The 21,158-nt window shown below is 42.4% G+C and overlaps 1 protein-coding gene across 1 annotated transcript in view; it reads right to left on the bottom strand.

Annotated features, from left to right (window-relative positions):
* Positions 1-21,158, bottom strand: part of jag2b (jagged canonical Notch ligand 2b) — a 114,120-nt gene that overhangs the window by 69,238 nt on the left and 23,724 nt on the right. Inside the window, exons 2-3 of the mRNA XM_078561985.1 lie at positions 11,546-11,800; positions 8,698-8,758 (exon numbers count right to left, since the gene is read on the bottom strand). Coding sequence (XP_078418111.1) covers positions 8,698-8,758; positions 11,546-11,762 — 278 coding nt within the window. The 5' untranslated portion in view covers positions 11,763-11,800. The remainder of the gene's footprint in view (positions 1-8,697; positions 8,759-11,545; positions 11,801-21,158) is intronic.

Raw genomic sequence — 21,158 nt, 5'->3', positions numbered from 1 at the left:
ATCTCATCCTTCTTTCAACACAGAAAAGATTCAAGCATGCTTAAAAATAAAAACAAAAAAATACTTGGCACAAGTTTCTTTAAAATAGATGAGAAGGGGTCAACAACAGGAGAAAAAGAAACACGCGGAAAATAGGGAGTATAGACACAAGTTGTATTAACAGAGCCAAATATAGCCATTACTTTATTTAGCCTTGTTCTTGGGCATGGAGGACTTCCAAATGGTTCAGTACAGTTATGATGTGCACTGAAAACAAGGGTCACATCCCAGACTTGGTGATAACCCGGCACAGTGCTTCATGCCAGAAGGTCCAACAGGCCTGAGTACTTATTAGGTTTCGCCTTGTCGCAAGGGCATGGAAAAGAATAATTAAGAACACCTTGTGCGATCCCAGAAAACCACACAGTACTTTACAGTCACTGATGGATATTTTGGGGTGTAGCCACTTCTGTAATGCAGCAAATAGAGCAGTCAATTTGCATTTAGTTAAAGTCCCACAAATGGCCATGAGATCATGACCAGATCATGTTTAGTTTAATTTGTTAGAAAAGGGATAAATATTGGCCAAGACACTAGGGAGAACTCTCCTGTTCTTCTCTGAAAGAGTGCCATGAGATATTTCACATCTATTTGAGGGGCAGACACAGCCTGGGTTTAATGTCTCATCTGAAAAATGGATCATACAGTGTAGCACTCGCTCAGTAATGCACTAGAGTATTAGCCTGAAATATGTACTCAAGTGTCTGGAGTGAGACTTGAACCTACAAGCTTCTGACTCAGGCGAGTTGTGTTACAGTGAGCCACAGCTAAATACACTTTTGACCCAGACAGTGTCATTAGTGACAGGGGCTGAAGGAGACTCTATTAGAAGAAGAATTATCAGTTCATCTTAAAACACAATCACTATTTTTCTTGTGTCTCCATTACTCCCCTGTCCTTTTGAGACAAGGTGCAACAGGAAAGGGCTATCATTTTGAACAGAAATGTCAGGCTGTCAATCAGGTGAAGGTAGGATGGTAGGAACACCTGGAGTGAGTGCAGCTCATGGATCCAATTCTGCCTAGAATCTCAAGTATAACTCCTGGTACAAAAAATTATTTTTATTTTTTTTTAAGTATAGTCATTTCTATAATATGGGAAACCCAGCAGCCAATTTGTCTGTGGTCAGGATTATTTCTGAAATCAAACAAGGCAAAAAAAAAAGAAGCTTTCTTGATGAACCCTGAATCCATAAACGTTATATAGCATACTTGCCTCATTGCAAGCTGCACCCAAGGGCATCAGCCCATTTTTTAAAAAAATCAGAGACACAAAAGGATTCCATTTTTTCTGATAATTCATTGATGGACAGTTCCACTGCATGAAGTTGTTTAAAATAAATTGGTTACTGACTGAAGTAAATACAGTACTCGAAAGGAGCGGGTTAAGCAATGCACTATCGGAGATTAAACTAAAAGCTGTTTGAAATTGTACAGTGCAATATGGGGGGGGGAATTCTAAATTCATCTTTCTTTAGGACAATTAGGACCGCGCTCCACTTAATCCAGCACCGTGGTCCCAAGGCGACTCTTTCAAGTGTGTAGGAGGCTCAGTGGGTAACATTCTTGCCTCTCAGTTCTCTGGAGTGGGGCTTGAACCCACAATCTTCTGACTTGAGTCTATAATCCAGGCTGACACTCCAGTGTAACACTGAGGGCGTGTTGCATTATCAGAAGAGCCAGCTTTTAGGTGTGATATTAAATAGAGGGTCCACTCGCTCTCCAAGGTGCTCATGACAGATCTCAACACTATTTGAAGAGCAAGAGAATTAGTTCCAGTGTACTGACCAATAATAATCCCTAAACCAACAATGCCAAAGCAGCTGAGCTGCTCATTATCACGATGCTGCTCACAAAGTATTTCATTGGCTGTAAAGCGCTTTGAAGACAAGAAAGGCACTATAGAAGCACAAATTCTTTTCCATCGTATTATGAATTGCAACTTAATGCAGGTGGTTAGCTACAGTGCCCTAGGGGTAAAAGCAGTGTCTGGCGTCAAACTAAACCACATAGTTTCAAATTATTGTCTCTGTTCCTGCTCCTCATCGCTATCTGGTGGCTTCTGTTGGGCAGGGCACATACATAGGCATCAGGTGAGGGCAGGATCAGTCTCAGGTACAAAATAATACAAAAAGCATTGTGGAAGTTAAAAGTTGCTTTGGATTTGACAGAATTTACAGCACAGAAACAGGCCATTCAGCCCAATAACACTAGCCTCTTCCCATTCTCATTCTTCTAACCCTAGCATAATCCTTTAAATTTCCCTTAACGACATCTATGCTCTTCACCTCAGTTATCCCAGGTAACGAGTTCCACATTAACTATTCTGGGTAAAGAGGTTTCCCTGTAGCACCAAGTGAAAGCTGAGATATGACAACAAGGCCATCATCACGGCAGGGGGGGGGGGGGGAGAGATGGGAGAAGAGGGACAAACATGAGGCAGATATTACTGTGTGTAGTACAGGCTAAAACCTGTGTTCGTCGGTTTAAGAGTTAACTAGGGAACCTACTAACCCTAAACCGCTCCCTCTGCTGACTTCTTTTGCGTTCTTATGAAGGCTTTCTTCAGGAATGCAGCTACAACATGCTGGTACAGGACAGGCTGCTCGCTTACTCCATCCACTTCCTCCTCCAGTGCTGACTCTCACCTTAATCTGCTGTTGACATGAAAGCATTCCACAAGGTATTTCCAGCAAGAGCCATTACACTCTGGGGAAAGCATGTGAGTTGAATGCTCACAAGCAGGCTTGAACACGAGGAGCTGCACACTCCGAAAAAGAGCAGTTTGTTAATGGGCTGGATACCATTTAAATCAACTAATTGAGGGTAGGAGCTGCGCAGCAAGTTTTACAGACTCAAAAAAAAATTTATACATCTTGTAAAGTTCGCTGAAGTGTCTTGATTATTTTCTGCAAATTTATAGTTTTTTTTTTTATTTAACTATTTTGATATTTTATACTTTCAGTGGGTAACATTTCAGTCAAGCCAGGCACACGATCGATGATATGGCCCCAGGTGACAATTTACATGGTCAAGATACACAATTAGATTCACTTCCAATAAACCTGGTACTAAGAGAAAGGACAAGACGAGAGTCAGAGATTTTTAAGATTATGAAAAACACCTGGATCGGTTTCGATCACTTGACACTGCCAGAAAGGAATTTTCCAGAGATTTATTCCTCCTTTCTGGCACTACCATGCTTTTCTTCTGTTTTTTTTTTAAGATTACATGGCTGTGGGAGGGTGTGGGGCAAGAGTCAGAAGGCAATATCTAGTCACAATACTCCAGTCAAATGGACCCAACTGGTCTTTTCCTGACCATCATTTTCATATGTTCATAACAGATTGTATTGATAAGCTGTGGTGCTCTGGCTGATGTGGAGGTCAATTAAAACTATAACAGGGTGAGGGGCAATTTCTTTATATGGAGGCCTGTTAGACCATGAAGTCTTTTGCCACATGAAGTAGTTGAGGCAGAGACCAATAGTTTTATGGGGAAATTAGAGAAATGCTTGAAACAGAGGAAGATACTGGGGAGAACATGGAAGCACTGTGATTGGCTTCAGATTGGTCCAGCGAACAGCCAGCATAGACCGGATGGGCCAAACAGCCTCATTCAGTGCTGCAAATTTCAATGATTCTGCCATGCCCCTGAAACTACAGTCACTAAAGCTAAATCCTTGCCTCTCAACATATCCTTAACCCCCTCTAATGAACTCAGGCAATGGTATCCACCACTACTGACTGTCTAGACATGGTTTCAAACATATCCCATCCACATGCAAAAGAGTTAACTGCCTCAGAGGGTGCAGGAGATTCACCATACATGAGGGACCTCAGTCCACATGGAGAGATTAGAGAAGCTAGGACTGTTCTCCTTAGAGCAGAGAAGGTTAAGACGACACTGAATTAAAGTATTCAAAATTGTGAAGTGTTTGATGGAATAAAAGAGGAGAACTCGTTTCCAATAGGAAGATCAATAACCAGAGAAAACAGATTTCAGGGAATTGGTAAAAGAACCAGATGCTACTGGATAAACGGTTGCAGGACTGTGCAGAAAGCAAGGGAAAATCAAATTAATTGCATTGCGTTATTGAAAAAAAAAACACAGGCATAATTTGCTGAATAAGTCACACCGATGCTGTAACATTTTATCAATCAAAGTATCTATTAACCTCCAGCATCATCCCTCCTCCCCCAAACACCCCCTTCAGCTCGAATCCATAGCCCATGCCTATAGTTTATGTTTATGTCAAACAATTCAATTAGATCTTTAACTGTGCCCCAATAAACTCCATGAACTTCTATATTCCTGGGATAGAGGGGGATTGGGGTAGGAGGAGTGGGAGAGGAGGAAGGGGGAAAAGAAGGATCAGTTTCCTGCTTTTTACCACTAGCTGGAACATAGAATCAGAATAGTCCAAAACAGCAGGCGGCCATTCCGTCCAACACTTTTGAAGGTGTCAGGTGTCAGGTGCAGGTGTCAGACAGGCTTAGGTTCAGACACGCTGTGGTCAGGCAGTGTCAATCCGAACATTCAGGTTCTCACATAGAGAATGAAAATTTGACCAAAGTACTGAATGGCTGCTCGGGTGTCAGGCATTAGTCACTGGAAGGGGAATAGGAATTAAAAAGGTGCCAACAGTTCAGACACAGGACTATACAGCATTGTTGGTACAGGTACAGTTTCTGAAAACCAGCAACTTCGGGACCAAGTCTGTGTCAGGTTTCAGATCTTGCTGGTTTTTGGGTCAGGCGCTTTGGGCTGGGTCAAGGGTCACACGGACCACTCAGAGCGCGAGAAAAGACAGGTGTGGGAAGCTGCTAACTAGTTGGTGTGCCACCACGCCATTGCAGTTTCTAGCCAAACAAGTTATTTTACTCATCTAATAACAATTAAAGTTCATGCACAGCAGCTTAAAAAATGTCCAGTTTTTGGACATCGCTGGTTTTTGGATAGCTGGGTTTGAGACAACGTACTTGTATTTCAAAACTAATTCATTGGGCACTTTGCGATGAGGCACTATAGAAAGACAAATTGTTTGTTCTCTCTTGGGAGCACCCTTGATGGTCAGGTCAAGATACCCCATCACACACCCCCAACACCAGCAAAAGTTGATTAAGGGTCTGCAGGATCTTGCTTTACATAAAATAGTTGCCACACTGCTACATAAGTCACTGCACATGAAGCACCTTGAGATGTTTTGAGACTTAAAAAAGATGTAAAGCAAACCAATTTCTTTTGTAAAAATATAAATCCACAAACAGAAGTAGACAGGACTTCATAAAACACTGCATATTTGATTGATCCAGCAAAAACATAACCAAAGTCACCCAGAGTTCAAAGCTCAAACTCTCTTGTGTTATCATGAGAGTCATAACAAAAACATGGTCAGGGCCCTGGTCTCAGCAGCCTTAGGATAAGCCTATGTTTCTAAAGCGCTCTCACACAAAAAAGGATTGTGTTGCTATGGAAACCCAGTTGCAAAGTTACACTTGTTCAAAGTGGTACACAAAGGTGCAATGCCATGTAAGCTCATGTAAGCTTTCAGGCTCCAATATCGCACCGTGTGAAACTCATGACCCTTGGCATGGTAGGAGGGGAAGAAACCATAGATTATGGTTTGTCACAGAATCTTACATCACAGGAGGCCGCCATTTGGCCCATCATGCCTGTGCCAGCTTGTTGAAAGTGCTGCGCAATTAGTCCCACTCCCATGCCCTTTCCCTGTAACTCTGCAATTTAAGTATTTATCACCAGTTTCTTTTGAAAGTTACTGTTGAAGCTGCTTCCACGATCTTTCAGGCAGCACATTCCAGATCATCATATCTTGCTCCATTGGAAAAAAAATGTCTCTTCATCTCACCTCTAGTTATTGATCCCATTATCTTAAATCTGTGCCCACGCTTACCAACCCATCCACCAGCAGCTTCTTATTTAACCTTTCAAAACCATTCATAATTTTTGAACATCTTTACTAAAATCTGTCCTTAAGCTTCTCTGCCTCTAAGGAAAGCAATCCCAGCCCAATGAGCACATAAGAATTAGCAGCACCTAGAGGCTGCTCTGCCATTCAATAAGATAATGGCTCATCTTAACTTGACCTCAACTCCACTTTTCTGCCTGGTCCCCATAACCCTCGATTCCCAGATAGTTCAAGAATCTGTCCATCTCAGCCTTGAATATATTCAACGGCCCAAATCTTCCAGTCTGCAGACTGTCGGAGATCGGATGTATGACCCAAGGTGGGCACTGGGACCCCACTGAAGTCCTGATGCACTAACCTCCATGGGAATTTCCTGGGAAGTTTGAACTTGTAACTCCAAGCCCCTCTCCCTAGCAAGACAGAAAGGAGGGTCTAGGGTGTAGTTATTCAGAATGGCTGAAGGTGAAAAGTGGTATCCCACAAGGATCAGTGCTAGAACCACCATTCACAATTTAGGTTTTGGAATCAAAAACACATACTATAGACTGTGGTGTATAGGTCAACAAGGCAGCCCAATTCTTTTGGCTCCTAAATCGTGTTTTTGCATATACTTGGTGCATTAATTTGACCCCCTAATGCTATACTCACATTAGTTATGAGCCTCAATTTTCCACCCCACAAATGGATGTTTTACTCACTGGTACCTTATAACTCAGTGCAACAGGTCAAGCAGGCAATAGGGGCTGTGTTGCGAAGACACACTGTAATTTAACATGACCACACAGAACAGACCCCACGTAGTTAGCAACAAAGATGGTGACCACCCACACCGGTGGTTCACTTTTATACTCAGCGTACATGCCAACTCCTGTTTTTGGAGGGATTTTTTGAGGCCTCCAAAGGTCAACTTATAGGCAAACATCTATTGTACTTTTTAAAAGTGAAACACAACAGTCAATTTGCACACAGCAAGCTCCCCACAAACAGCACTGTAGCAATAAACAGATCATCTGCTTTAGCGGTGTTAGTTGAGGGATATATATCAACCAGGGCACTGGGGAGGCCCCTGCCCTCCTTCAAAATAGTAGTTATGGGATCTTTTAATTCACGTGAGGGAGCAGACAAGAGTCTCAGTTTGACATTTCATTCCAAGGTGGACACTGACAGCGTAGCATTTCCTCAGTAATGAACTGGGAGTGTCAGCAAGGACTGTGCTCAAGTCTCTGTGTAGGACTCACGGTTGTACAGGCTCATACATCCACCCCATGAAAGATACTTTCCATAGGAGCAAATGTAATTTTAAGTTGAGGGATGAATGGCACAAGGCCAGGGGCAGAGGATAAGGAATGCCACAAACAAAAAAGCACATTAGCATCATGCCACACCACTGTACAGCTCCAAACTATTTTTTTAGTGCCCCTCCTCCCTACACTCAAGTCTGCTAACGACTTTTCCTTAGGTCTCAAATTGCTTACTGGCAGTGTGATTTGCAGCCTCAACTATATCCGTCTACTGAAGGCTATATTTAATAAGCAAGGAGAATATAATTAGCCCTAGCTCGTCAGGACTCAGTTACCCTTATGATACATCAAGAAGAATTTTTAACCCATTGGTCATGTGGCATTTAGAGATCCTGAGGACACACGTTCGCAAGAGCTTCCAAGTCCTGTGCACTCAATGATGGGCAATCAACGCCAAAAGCCCAGGAGTGTCTGCGTAAGATTTTACAACCGTTGTACCAAACCTAGAGTACAGGACAACAGTGCATCATTAATGTTGCCTCAGCTTTTCCCCACGTGACCTCCTACACCCTGAAGCAGAGCTTTAAACCTACGAAGCTTAACATGGGTTTGAAGTTTAGATACTAAAATCTGCCACCTTATCAAAAAGGAAGAGCATTTTCTCTAACATTATTACTCAATGGGCAACAGTTCCTGTGCAGTCACGTTCGGCAGCTTATATTTCTGGAAGTTTAAAGCAATGGCCTGCTCTTAAACGGGATAGCTTTCCAATGTAAATCTCATGGACAGGGGTGATGGGACAGCAAGAAGTGGGGCAGGCCAGGAGGCAGTAAGCACAACTTTACATCAGCTGCATTTTAACTTAAGGGTGGAATCATGGCCACAAAAGCTTTGGAATTCCAATAGTAGAGGTTACAGGGGAGGAATGTGTGGTCATAGTAACCTTCCTGATTGTTCACATACTCCTGTATACATTCTATAATTCAGTGAGCACTCGCACACTCCTGTACACATTCTATATTTCACTGAGTGTTGCGTATTCTTATACACATTATGTAATTCTCTGCGAGTGCTCTCAGCCCGTATACGTTTTATAGTTCACCGCGAGTCATTCACCTTCGTAGAATATATTGTATAATACACTGTACTGACAAAGGAAAAGACAATACCATTGTGTTCACTTCCATTTTTTTTTAGTATTGCAAAATAAAACTAGACTCAAACCTCAAGCACCACAGTAAGCAATTTCAGGCTGAGATCAACTTAACAGCCATAAGAGCATCAACACCTTTCTTTCCCAGAGCAAATAAAAATCAAACAAGGAGTATTTTATAAGTTGGTTTTTAATGCATGCAAACTCTCTCCAATGATCTCTTTTGGACCAACTGACTACTGCTAAAATAATGCAACCATGAAGCATCCTAACAACAAATAGCAGTTATTAAAAGATGGTTTAAAACAACTATGACCCAGAGTGGTGCTCACTTACGTGCATTCCCCAGGGACTTTACATCCTCCGTGGATCGAATGGCAACCCTGCTTACAAATAGCTGCAAAAAGGAGGAAAAATTCTGAAATGGTCATTTCTTTCAAGTGTCAAATTGATTTAATCATATTCCCTCACATCCCAGAGACCAACCTCTACTTTCATAGGATATCACACCCACTGACCAACCCAAGTGATCATTCTGTACAGCAGCTCGCAGGCTAGCTGGCAATAGCAGAGTGTCATTCTGTCCTCACCATTCACATGTCCACCCCTCAGTGATGGATAGAGTATGAATAATTTGAGGCATTATCTGTGGTGAATGTATCCTGCTTGGGAGGACCAGGTGACCTGGGCCTCATGCCTGGGTCTGTTGTAGGGTCACAGAATGATTTGTCCGATTAGTGAACAACTCCATTAAGAGTCAGAGTCATAACAGCACAAAAGGAGCCCATTTGGCCCATCAACTTCATTCCAGCTCACTGTAGCGCAACTCAGTCAGTTCCATTCCAACACTCTATCCCTTCAAGTTTATTTCCCTCAAGTGTCCATCCAATTTCCTCTTGAAATTAATGATTGCCTCTGCTTCCATTACCCTTACAGGCAGCCAGTTTCAGGCGATTACCATTTCCTGCGTAAAAAAAAAGTTCTTCATTATATACCCTCTATCTCTTGCCCAAAACCTTAAATCCGTGTCCTCTAGTCCTGTACCATCAACTAAGGGGAACAGTTTTTCTTTGTCTACTTAACTAAGCCGGTCATAAATCTTGCACGCCTCTAAAAAAAAATCTCCCTTCAACCTCCTTTGCTCCAAAGAGAATACCTCAGCTTCTCCAACCTAACCTTGTAACTAAATCCACCCTGCCATCCCTGGAATCATTCGAATCTCCTCCACGCCCTCTCAAGGGCCCTCACATCCTTCCTAATGTGCGGTGACCCGAACTGGGTGCATTACTCTAGTTGTGGTCCAAGCACAGCTTTTTATAAAGTTCAGCAAAACTTCCCTGCTTTTGTACTCAATGCCCCGATTTTTGAAGTCCACGGTCTTTTTCTACTTTCTCAATATGACCCCTCACCTTCAAAGATCTGTGAACATGAACCCCCAGGTCCCTCGGTCCCTGCACACGCTTTAGAGCCCTGCTATTCAGCCAAAATGCATCACCTCACACTTTTCAAATTCCAACTGCAACATGTCTACCTATTCTGCTAGCCTACTGCAGTAAACTGATATCAATCCTCACTGCCTGCCACACCCCCAAGTTTGGAATCATTGAAATATTTTACTCTGTACTCCAATATCCAAGTCATTTACATATACTGAAAAAATAGTGGTCCTATCGATGACCCTTGGGGAACACCACCATCTACTCTGAAAAAACTATTTACCACAACTCACCGTTTTCTGTCTGAAACCAAACTTATATCCAATCTCACACTGACCCACCTATTCCATGTGCCTTAACATTGTTAACCAGCTTTGAGATAATTCCTCAAATGCTTTCTTAAAATCCATAAATGTGTTGTTATTATTATACCAGGAGGCCACCAAGAAGATAGAAGAACTGGAGGCAGATTGATGTTTGTTTGTCCAGCAATCCTTTGCTTCATGAAAAACAGCTCGAGTCACAACCAAAAATCACTTCCTTAGCAGCAGACACCAAGTGCAACCCTCACGTCAGCAGTGATTTGAAAGTCCGGGGATCAGGTTTGACCGGGGATCAGATTTGAAATGATAAAAGGTTTGTTCTGCCCTACATTGGTGATAGTTTTGATACAGTATTGATGATAAGTCTCCATTACGAAGCTTAAGTAGTTCAACATTCTGCTTTGAAAGGAAGGTGGGATTAGAAAGGGCACATGGGTGTCCTTGGGCTTGCATGGACAAGATGGGCCGAATGGCCTCCTGCTGCGCTGTAACTTTTGTATGGTTCTATATAACCCTCACTTTAATGCAATCCATCGCATAAGCAAGTTATAAAATCTTACAGCACAAAGGCAGGCCATTCGGTCCATCATGCCAGTAACAGCTTTTTGAAAGAGCTATCCAATTAGTCTCACTCTCCTTGTTTTCCCCCATAGCCCTGCTAATGTTTTTCTGTCAAGCATTTATCCCTTCTGAAAGTTACAATTGACCCTGCTTCCACCACCCTTCCAGGGAACGCAGTCCAGACCACACAGGAACCCCTTCAGCCCTCAGATATCTGCCCTTTTCCAATTCTGGCCTTTTGCACATCCACTAATTGCTCAACCACTGGCCTTCAGCTGCCTAGGCCCTGAACTCTGGAATTCCCTCCCTTAACCTCCCACTTCTCTTTCCTCCTTAAGATGCTCCTTAAAACCTACCTCTCTGACCAAGTTTGGTCACCTGCCCTAATATCTCCTTATGTGACTCAGTGTTAAACTTTATTTGATAACCTTCATGTGAAGCACTGTGGAATATTTTATTACATTAATAGGTACTATATAAATGCAAGTGTTGTTGAAAAAAATTCTCATTTCACCTATGGTTCTTTTGACAATTACCTCAATTCTATGTCCGCTGATGACTGACTCTCCTGCCAATTTCTCCTCAAGAGTTTCTCCTTATTTAATCTGGACAAAAATCTTCATTTTGAATGCCTCTGGTAAACCTCCCGTTAGTTTCTCTGCTTTCAGGAGAATCCCAGCTTCTCTAGTTTCCGCTGTAATTTAAGTCCTCCTCCCCTGGTACCAGCCTAGTATCTCCTCTGTATCCTCTCCAAGGCCTTACATTGTAAATGGATGGATTCCACTAGTGGGGTCAAGACTCAAGCTTGCATTTTGCTGCTCCAGTTTGGTTTGAACCACACCCACTAAGCAGGGATCTCCTTACCTTTCGTGCAGTCACCTCCCATCCAACCCTCCATACAGAGTTTGTTCCCGTTCTGGTCGCAAATGAAGTGGCCAAAGACGTCATCACGTGGGCGGCAGAGTTTGTTGCAGCCGGTGCCATAATAGTGTTCCTCACACTTCACACGGATCCTGTAGTCAAAGTGAGCCACGGGTCCATTATGATGCATGGTCATCCATTGGGCCCCAGGGTTGATCATTCCTGTGTGAGCAGCTCGCTCAATGAGCTGCCCTTCACCTAAACAAGGAGGAGAAAGAAATGACTGTATAGTGCTTTTTCTAGAGTGGACAATGAAGTTATCACTGGCCCCATTTAGCATATTGGGACCAATATGTTCAAAGGACATGGCAGTAATTAATGAACTCTTCCTCAACCCCATATCCCTTGACGCCTTTACATGACAAAGCTTAACCATTCTCAGCTGTGGACTTTCTACTTGACCTCCAGCACCCACAGCCTTTTTAAGTGTGTACTGAATTTCTACTATTCTTCTCCTGATTTTTGCTCTTGAATGGCCTGGCTCAAATTTCACTCAGTGATCACACTCTTGCCCATGTCAGAAGGTATGCATTGAAGTCCTACTCCAGAGACTTGGACATATGATCTAGGCTGATGCTCTAGTGCAGTACTGAGCAAGTGCTGCACTGAACTACTGTCTTTCAGGTGAGACATTAAACCGAGGCCCATCTGCCCCCTCAAGTAAAAGATCTCATAGCACTAATTAAAGAGCAGCTGGAAAGTTCTCCAGCCAATAAATTACCCTCAACCAATATCACTAAATACAGCATAGCTGGTCATTGCCGATTGCGGGAGCTTGCTATGCACAATCAGCTGTCAAATTTCCTATATTACAACAGTGGTTAGGTTAATTAGCCGTAACTTAATTAGCTGTAAAGCACTTTGTAATTTTCTGCCACCACAGGATATCCCAAAGTATTTGCAGCACAGAAACAGACCATTCGGCCCATCAGATCCATGCTGCATTTATGTTCCACTCATTCTCATCTAATAATCAACATATCTTTCTATTCCTTTGCCATTCTTGCATCTCTAAACTTCCCCCGAAATGCATCCACGTTATTCACCTCAACTACTCCCTGCGGCAGCGAGCTCCACGTTCTCACCACTCTGGGTAAAGAGGTTTCTCCTGAATTCCTTATGGGATTTATTAGTCACTCTCCTATGTCAATGGCTCCTGCTTCTGGTCAGTCTGACAAATGCAAACCCTTTCGTAACCTAATCAGGCATAATATGAATGTGAGGCTCTCCTTGTTTCTCTTTCCTTTAGGCAACATCAGACATAATCTGTGGCAGCAGCACACCTTTTATATATAAAGGAAATAAATCAAACTATACTTGTCTATATGGAAAGCCAAATGTTAGGAGATTTTCCTGTACAGTCGTATAGCTAAAGAGGCTCCACACGTAGGTTTGCGGGCAAAGGCAGTCATTAGCTGAGTAATACAGAGCAGGGAGGCAAGTCCCACCTTCAACATCCATCCTGTGTTGAATTAGTTATTCTCATTCTGAGTGGAGGAGCCTCAGGGAGAGAAGGGAAGGGGAAATCCACACTCTTCTCCCCTCAAGAACTAGAATCATCAATGCTAATGACAGTCAGATGAATCCCGCTCATGTGAGTGTGCATGCACATATGTATTGAGCGAGGAGAGGATCAGGTTGGGGCATCATGACTGAATAACAACACTCCTGCCCAGATTCACTTGAGCAAAGGACTAGAAGATGCCAGGCATTGCAAGTTGGGGGAGGAGGAATTAAGATAGTTTTTAAAAATAAAAACCAGGGAAAAGAAAATCAAACACCCTTTCTTCTCATCACCTGAGTCTTCAACATCGAGAATGGAGAGAATCAACTTTTCAAAGATTCAGAGAGGGAGTAGATGGGGGCTGCACAGTTTGATAACCACACATTGTTTCTGAGTTTCCGAATTTCCCTACACACTTTCCAGGAAGTTCTGCTGAAAGGTTTTTTTTTTCCAGCCAGAACGGAAATGTTAAGGAATTCCGAAACAAAGCAAATATCGGGTCTTGCTATTTTCTCAAGACAGTTGGACTCACCACACCCACCTCGTACAAGAGAGCCACAGAGACAGATTTAAGAGAGCCACACACTTCAGCTGTTGTGTGCCATAACAGGGCAGACTTTGAAATACACAATGAGTTTCCGCATTCCTTCCCTTAGTCTCCGACTTCCCACGCTGGTGAGGCTGCTTACATTAAAATGTTGACAAAAGGCTTTACCATGTAGTGCTAGGTCAATGATGTCATGTCCAACATTCAATCATAGCCGAGTAGGTAGCACTCACGCTTAGGTCAGAAGGTTATGGGTTCAAGCCTCACCCAAGATGTGAGCAAATAATCTAGGCTGACACCCGCAATGCAGTACCTATGGAGTGCTGCACTGTCGGAGGTCCCAGCTTTTGGATGAGATGCTAAATCGAATTTCCCTCTGCCTTTCATGTGACTGTAAAAGATCCCATATAGTGTTCTTCCAGTGCCCTGAACACAAACAGATTATCTGGCCATTCATATAATTTACCAGACGGAAACAGGCCATCAACATAACTGGTCTGTGCAGTGGTCATTCTCCACACAAGACCCCTCCTACCCAATCAGCATATTCTTCCATTTGTTTATCTAGCTTCTCCTTAATGCATTTATGCGATTCATCTTAACCATTCCACGGGTAGCAAGTTTCACATTGTAAGGAACATACCTTTTTATTTCTGTCAGATTGTTGTGAAGAACATATCTTTTTATTTTCTGTTGGGCTGTAGTAAAATTACAATGGCTGCAGTTGAAAGACATGTCCACTGAAACAGATGAGAGATATGTGCAATGTTGCAGTCCTGGAACAGAATGTGCCATGAAAGACAGGATGGTGCCAGAAAGGAGTCCAAGACCAAGGGAACTGCCTGACAACAGCATTTTAATTGGCTCCTGACCAGGTTTTGTGTGAGAGTAGTGTAGCTCAATAGCTCCTAGCCTGAAAGGAACAAAACCTAAAACCTCTTTCTCATGTGTGGAAGATTCCAGTAATTCCACAACAGCTAGCTGGCTTTTTCTTCTCATACCTCTATAACCTGCTCTCTCTCTGAAAACCCCTGTCAAGAGGCAAAGGGGAAAATCACTGTGAGAAACATTGAAAGGCAAGTGCTCAACCAGTGAACTAAACACTGAAAGTGCTGGAATGTGTCATCAACAAGAACCAAAAGGAATTTGGAAGACATCAATCAAAATCAACCCATCGAATCTTGTACTCTGGAATCGGTGCTATTGAACTGTTTTATCTCACCCTTAAATTCCATGTTTTTTGTGTATCTTGTCTGTGTGTGTATAGGGATTTAAGAAGGGGGTAGAGTTTAAGTTATAACGTTAGAAATTAGCAGTTCATATTGCTTTCTTTTGCCACTGGTTAAAGACAATTTATTCAATAAACAGTTATTTACTTATTAAGTATACAAACCTGGTCTCGTATTCTGTTAACCTAAATTAAACAGTAAGGTAGAATTGGGGTAACCTGGTGGTTTGGTCAAACTTTTCACATTTGTCGCGGCTCGAGGAACAGGCTTGATGTTACAGCACACTATCCCCAGTGAGTCGTGACAACATTCTCGCCACTCAGGTGAATTGATACTGTTTGAAGGATCTTGCTGTGCATGTTTTGGCTGCCATGTTTCCTAAATTACAACACTGACTTGATTGGTTGTGAAGTGCTTTGGGACATCGAGGTTATGAAAGGCGATATAGAAATTGAAGTTTCCTTTCTTTCACACAGACCACCAAGCCCAGTTTCAATATTTGGCCTGTTGAAGAGTTAGCCAACATCAAGCAGGGCAGTGAATTTACTAGAATCCAACTTTGTGCTCCTATGGGAAATGGAGAAAGAGGTGAAGCCAAAATTGTTCCTGTGCCCAACTGCTATTCAGTGGAAGGTCAGCACATGTGGATACTGAATGTCGACTGAATTGGACTCAGCACTGATGTCAACAATTGAATGGCCTGTAAAATTCATTGTTTTAGGGTCATACACAATATAGTAAAGCTTGGAACAAGGTGATTTCTCATGCGATGGGCTCAATCTTGGCCCTGCTTCCCCTCACCCAAAGGATCTTTAAACACTTCCTAAATAAAAGGTAATTCGTAAAGAACCAAAGTGGACAGATGAGGAACATAAATGTAGTAACAGGTTCAACAGTAACTTTTAAATGGAATTTTGAAAACTTGAAAAGAAGAAATTTGCAGGGTTCTGGCAGGGTGGGGGGGGGGGGGGGGGAAGAGAGGGAGAGAGAGTGAGTGAGTGAGAGAGAGTGTGAGTGAGTGAGTGAGTGAGTAAAGGAGGAATAGGATGAAGTGGATAGCTTTCAAAGACCCAGCACAGGCATGGTGGGTGGGTTGAATGGCTTTCTTCGTGCTGTAAGATAAATAAAGGAATCAAATAAGACTTAGAAAAATTCAAGATAATCAGGCAGAGTCAACATGGTTTTGTGAAAGGGAAATCATTTTTAACCAACTTATTGGAGCTCTTTGAAGGAGTCACATATGCGGTGGATAAAGAGGAACCAGTGGATGTAGGCCAGAAGGCATTTGATAAGGTGCCACATCAAAGGTTATTGCAGAAAATAAAAGCTCATGGTGCAGGGGGTAACATATTGGCATGGATAGAAGATTGGCTAGCTAACAGGAAGCAGTAGCCATAAACAGGTCTTTTTCTGGTTGGCAGGACATAATGAGTGGTGTGCTACAGGGATCAGTGCCGGGGCCTCAACTTTTTACAAATTATATAAATAACTTGGATGAAGGGACCGAAGGTATAGTTGCTAAATTTGCTGATAACACAAAGATAGGTCAGAAAGTAAATTAGGAAGAGGACATAAGGAGGCTACAAGTGACATAGATAGGTTAAGTGAGTGGGCAAAAATCTGACAAATGGTGTATAATGTGGGCAAATGTGAAATTGTCCATTTTGACAGGAAGATTAAAAAGAAACATTATCTTAATAGTGAGATTGCAGAGCTCTGAGATTGAGGGATCTGGATGTCCTGGTGCTTGAATCACAAAAGTCTAGTATGTAGATGCAGCGAGTAATTAGGAATGTTATCATTTATTGAGAAACTAAAAGTAAGAAGGCTATGCTTCAGTTATACAGGGCACTGGTGAGACTACATCTGGAGTATTCTGTACAGCACTGGTCTCCTTATTTAAGAATGCTTTAATGTAAATGCATTAGAAACAGTTCAAAGAAGGTTTACTAGACTAAAAGCAGGAATGGGCGGGTTGTCTTTGAGGAGAAAGGTTGGTCTGGTTAGACCTATATCCATTGAAGTTTGGAAGAATAAGAGGAGACTTGACTGAAACCTTTAAGATCCTGAAGGGTCTTGACAGAGTGGAAGCAGAGGATGTCTCTTGTAGGAGAATCTAGAACTAGGGGTCACTGTTTGAAAAAAAGGGGTCGCTCATTTAAGACAGAGATGAGGAGATTTTTTTTTCCTGAGGGTTGCAAGTCTTTGGAACTCTTCCTCAAAAGGCATTGGAAGCAGAGTCTTTGAATATTTTTAAGGCAGAGCTAGATAGATTCTTGATAAGGGGGTGAAAGGTTATTGGGGATAGGCTGGAAATGTGGAGTGGAGGTTACAATCAGATCAGCCATGCTGCCACATAAATAACCAAACTACCATTTAATTCTGGACCAGCTAGTGCTATTAGTAAGGAGTGAAGGGCTGAAGAGACTACTCCTGCTCCTAATTTGACTGTTTTTATGTGAATAGATCATTAATATTACTATAACCATCAATCCACTTCTTTGACAATAACTATCTCACTCCTCTCTAATAGCACTAGCTGGTCCAGAATTCAATGGTAATTTGGTTACTTAGATGACAGCATGGCAATGGAGCCCAATATAAAGCATCACCTAAAAGAATTTGCCATTCAGCCCAACAGGCCTATTGCCAGCGTTAGTGCTCCAAATCAGCCTTCTCTCATCCTACTTCATTTCACTGCATCAATATATCTAATATTCAGCACTTTCATGTTTTATTTTTAAACACACTCCAAATTCATTTAAGAATTAATTTCCGAAATTACCTTTTACAAAGTATCCTGTGGTTTTAATAGTAATAAACATTGCCATTCTAAAACTATAAATATTTAAGATAAAACCCTTCATGCTGATGTACTTCCTGTAATTTATTATAAATTCCTGTCTTCACAATGGAATCTGGCCATGTAAACTTGTCACGCGGTAATCACATTCTCTCACCAGTGGGGGCTCTCCAAAGTTGTAACCAGGATACATTAGAAGATTTCCGCTACAAATGGGGATGGAGGCTAAAATATTTTCTGAAAGATTTGTAAAGCACATCATCGCCCCGTTTTATTCAATTTAAAGAGATCAGAACAAAAAGCCCTCCACTTTCAAACAAGCAAGTGGCAGCCAGAGCTCTTGCTGTACTGCAAATAGCACAATCCTTCCACCTAAAGCATCTGGAAAACATCTGTTGTGCCTAGTTCTAAACACTATAGTCAGTGCAACACCCAAGATCAATTGCAAATTATTCCAACCATTTACACACTCATCTAGGGCCATGTGAGCCCTTACAGAACAACAATGCTTTGATGTGCTTATGGTACGAGCCAGGGGATGAGGGACCAGTGGAGTACTGAAACCAGGAGCAGCCAATGTAAAATGTTACAATTCTGTTCCTTACATCACAATAATGCCTACGCTTCAGGAGTACCTCATTAAGTGTGAAGGGTTTTTGGACTGCCAGAGGATATGAAGGGCATTACAGAAAAGTAAGTCTTTCTTTTATAGGAGATCGCAAGATGGTTTTAAACCAACATTTTACCTTTCTATTCAGCGGGTCACACCTTCAAATTCATGAATCAAAGCAAGTTATTACAATTTGGTAGGTGTTGCCTGAAAGAGTGGTGCAAAGGAGCACTGAACAGATACTGGACAAGAGAAAAACTGCAGGACTATGAGGATTGGGGGGGGGGTGGTGGCGGCTCTAGGGGGCAAAGAGAGGAGATCAGGGGAGTTGGGACTACTTGGATAGCTCTTTCCAGGATTTGGCACAGGCAGATGGGCCGAATAGCTTTGCTCTGTAATGAAAGGACCAATGAAATTCACCTCAAGATGATACTCAATGTCTCATTCATATCACGGGAGGTTCTCGAGCAGTTCCACGGTGTAAATGGGGTTATCACTCACCCCTATTAGTTCAGGGCTCCCATGGCATACTACTGAATTGACCCACTCACAGATACATTCCTCAATGAAAATGCGGAGTTTAATCCCACTCAGCACCCTATTTATTCAATACGAAAAACAGTTTTGCTAAGTCACAAGAGAACTATTAAGGTCCTGCCCTGACAAGTATGATTAACAGATTTGTCAACTCCACCCTAGCTGAATTTTATTTGTACGGTACACGTACTGTCACTTCCTTGGGCTTTGAACTCCCTCCTATTCCCTTTGTTACTGGCAGGGGCCCAAATTTCCTTTTGAAAAAGGAAAATAAATGGCTGTTTCTCTTCACAATTAACAGCAGGTAACCAAAACCGTGATCTTCAAACACCAAAGACTATCAGCAATTGGGAAGTGTGCTTAACACACTCCTCTAACCAATTCTGACGGCTCCCTCTCCTGCTATATGCTGGATCACATGTACACCTCCAGATAAACATTCTTAAGTGTGAGTGAGCTACTTTGCCTTAAGGGAACCACATAATACACTGATCCTGCTGTTGACTTGCGCAAGGACGCACACTTTCAAGTACCTGTTCCTGGATAGTCACCAGAGACAGGATCAATGGCTGATTATTGCCACTCCCAAGCCTGGAGACACAGAAGCTAATTGCAGCACTCCCAGTCCCTGGCAACATAATCAGATAACTACGCACGAGCTAGGCATCAAAATTCAGATCTACTTACTCTGTAGGACTAACTGCTACACTTAAGAGTTACATGAAAAGGCAATCCCCTGACCAGAATTCAGGAATCGACCATAGGCGTCCTGACACACAACTAGCTCACTGAAGTACAGAGCAGTGCAGAGTGCAACAAAGAAAGACTTTTTTTCTATAGCGCCTTACACAATCTCAGAACTTCCTAAAGCTCTCTACAGCCAATTATGTACTTGAGGTGCAGTCACGGTTGTAAAATAGGAAATGTGGCAGGCAATTGTGCAAACATCAATGTGACAATGATCAGATAATCTAATCTGTTTTAGTGTTGTTGGTTGAGGGATAAATATTGACCAGGACACTGGGGAGAACTTCCCTATTCTCCTAAATGGCACTATGGGATCTTTACATCCACCTGAGGGGGAAAACGGGGCCTTGGTTTAAATGTCTCAACCAAGACAGTTAAATCAGACAGCGCAGCACTCCCTCTCTAGAATAATTGCTCAGATGTCTGGAATGGAGAATAAATTCAACCTCCTGACTCAGAAGTGAGGGCACAGTTCTTTGAACCACTATTACTGGCATGGATCCAAAATTAATTTTGAAAAAGGAAAAAATGCTCGTTTTTCTTCCCGATTAACAGCAGGTTGCCAAAACCATGGCCTTCAATCAAAGACCATCAACATTCAGGGATTGTGTTTAAAACACTCCTCTAACTTAGCGTGCTCCCTACCCTGCTAGCATGCTGCATCCACACGCACACCTCCAGGTAAACATTCTTCAAGTATCAGCAAGCAGTTTTACCTGGAAGGCACCACAGAATACTCCAATCCTGTCATTGTCTTAGCGTGCACATGAACACACAATTTCAAGCTGAAGCACGTATCTGGGAGAATGAGCGGCACGCGCAAAGCCAACAGCACTGCACGCCAGCGAAGCAGTGATCAACCGAGCTACATGATTCAGGAGATGCGTCAAAGATTAGTTGTCAAGTAATTATCACAACTTGCATTGATCTGGTGTCTTAACATAGAAAAACATCCCAAGGCACTTCATAGAAGTCGTCAAGAATTGACTATTAGGTCAGGTGACATTATGTATATGAATGCACTGAGTATAGTTAATAAAATTGGGGAGTTACAGGCACAGCTTGCTTTGTAGGATTATGATGTCATGGCAATAATGGAGACCTGGCTTAAGGACAGACAGATCTGGGTGTTAAATATTCCTGGTTACAAAGGAAAGGGAAAAAAGGAGGGATGGAATTTTTGGTTAAGGAGAGTATTGCAGTACTGGAGAAAGAGGATGTGTCAGAGGATTCAAGGACAAAATCGATTTGGCTAGAGCTAAGGAATAAGAAGGGTGCAATTAGATTGCTTAGTGTAACATATAGGCCACCAGCTAGTGGGGAGGATATAGAGGAATAAATCTGCAAGGAAATTACAGAGAGGTGTAAACATCACAGAGTAGTTATAACAGGGGACTTTAATTGCCTGTATATAGACTGGGATAGTGGAAGTGTAAGGGGCAGTGAGGGACAAGCATCTCCAGATTGTGTTCAGGAGAATTTCCTACAGCAGTATGTGTCCAGTCCAACAAGAAAGGAGGCACTGCTAGACCTGGTTCTTGGGAATGAGGTGGCCAAGTAGGCAGTGGGGGAACATTTA

Source organism: Cetorhinus maximus, chromosome 18 (assembly GCF_964194155.1).
Source record: "Cetorhinus maximus chromosome 18, sCetMax3.hap1.1, whole genome shotgun sequence".
Classification (NCBI taxonomy): domain Eukaryota; kingdom Metazoa; phylum Chordata; class Chondrichthyes; order Lamniformes; family Cetorhinidae; genus Cetorhinus; species Cetorhinus maximus.
Note: the sequence above shows the minus strand (reverse complement) of the source record. Positions and strands in the feature narration are given on the sequence as shown.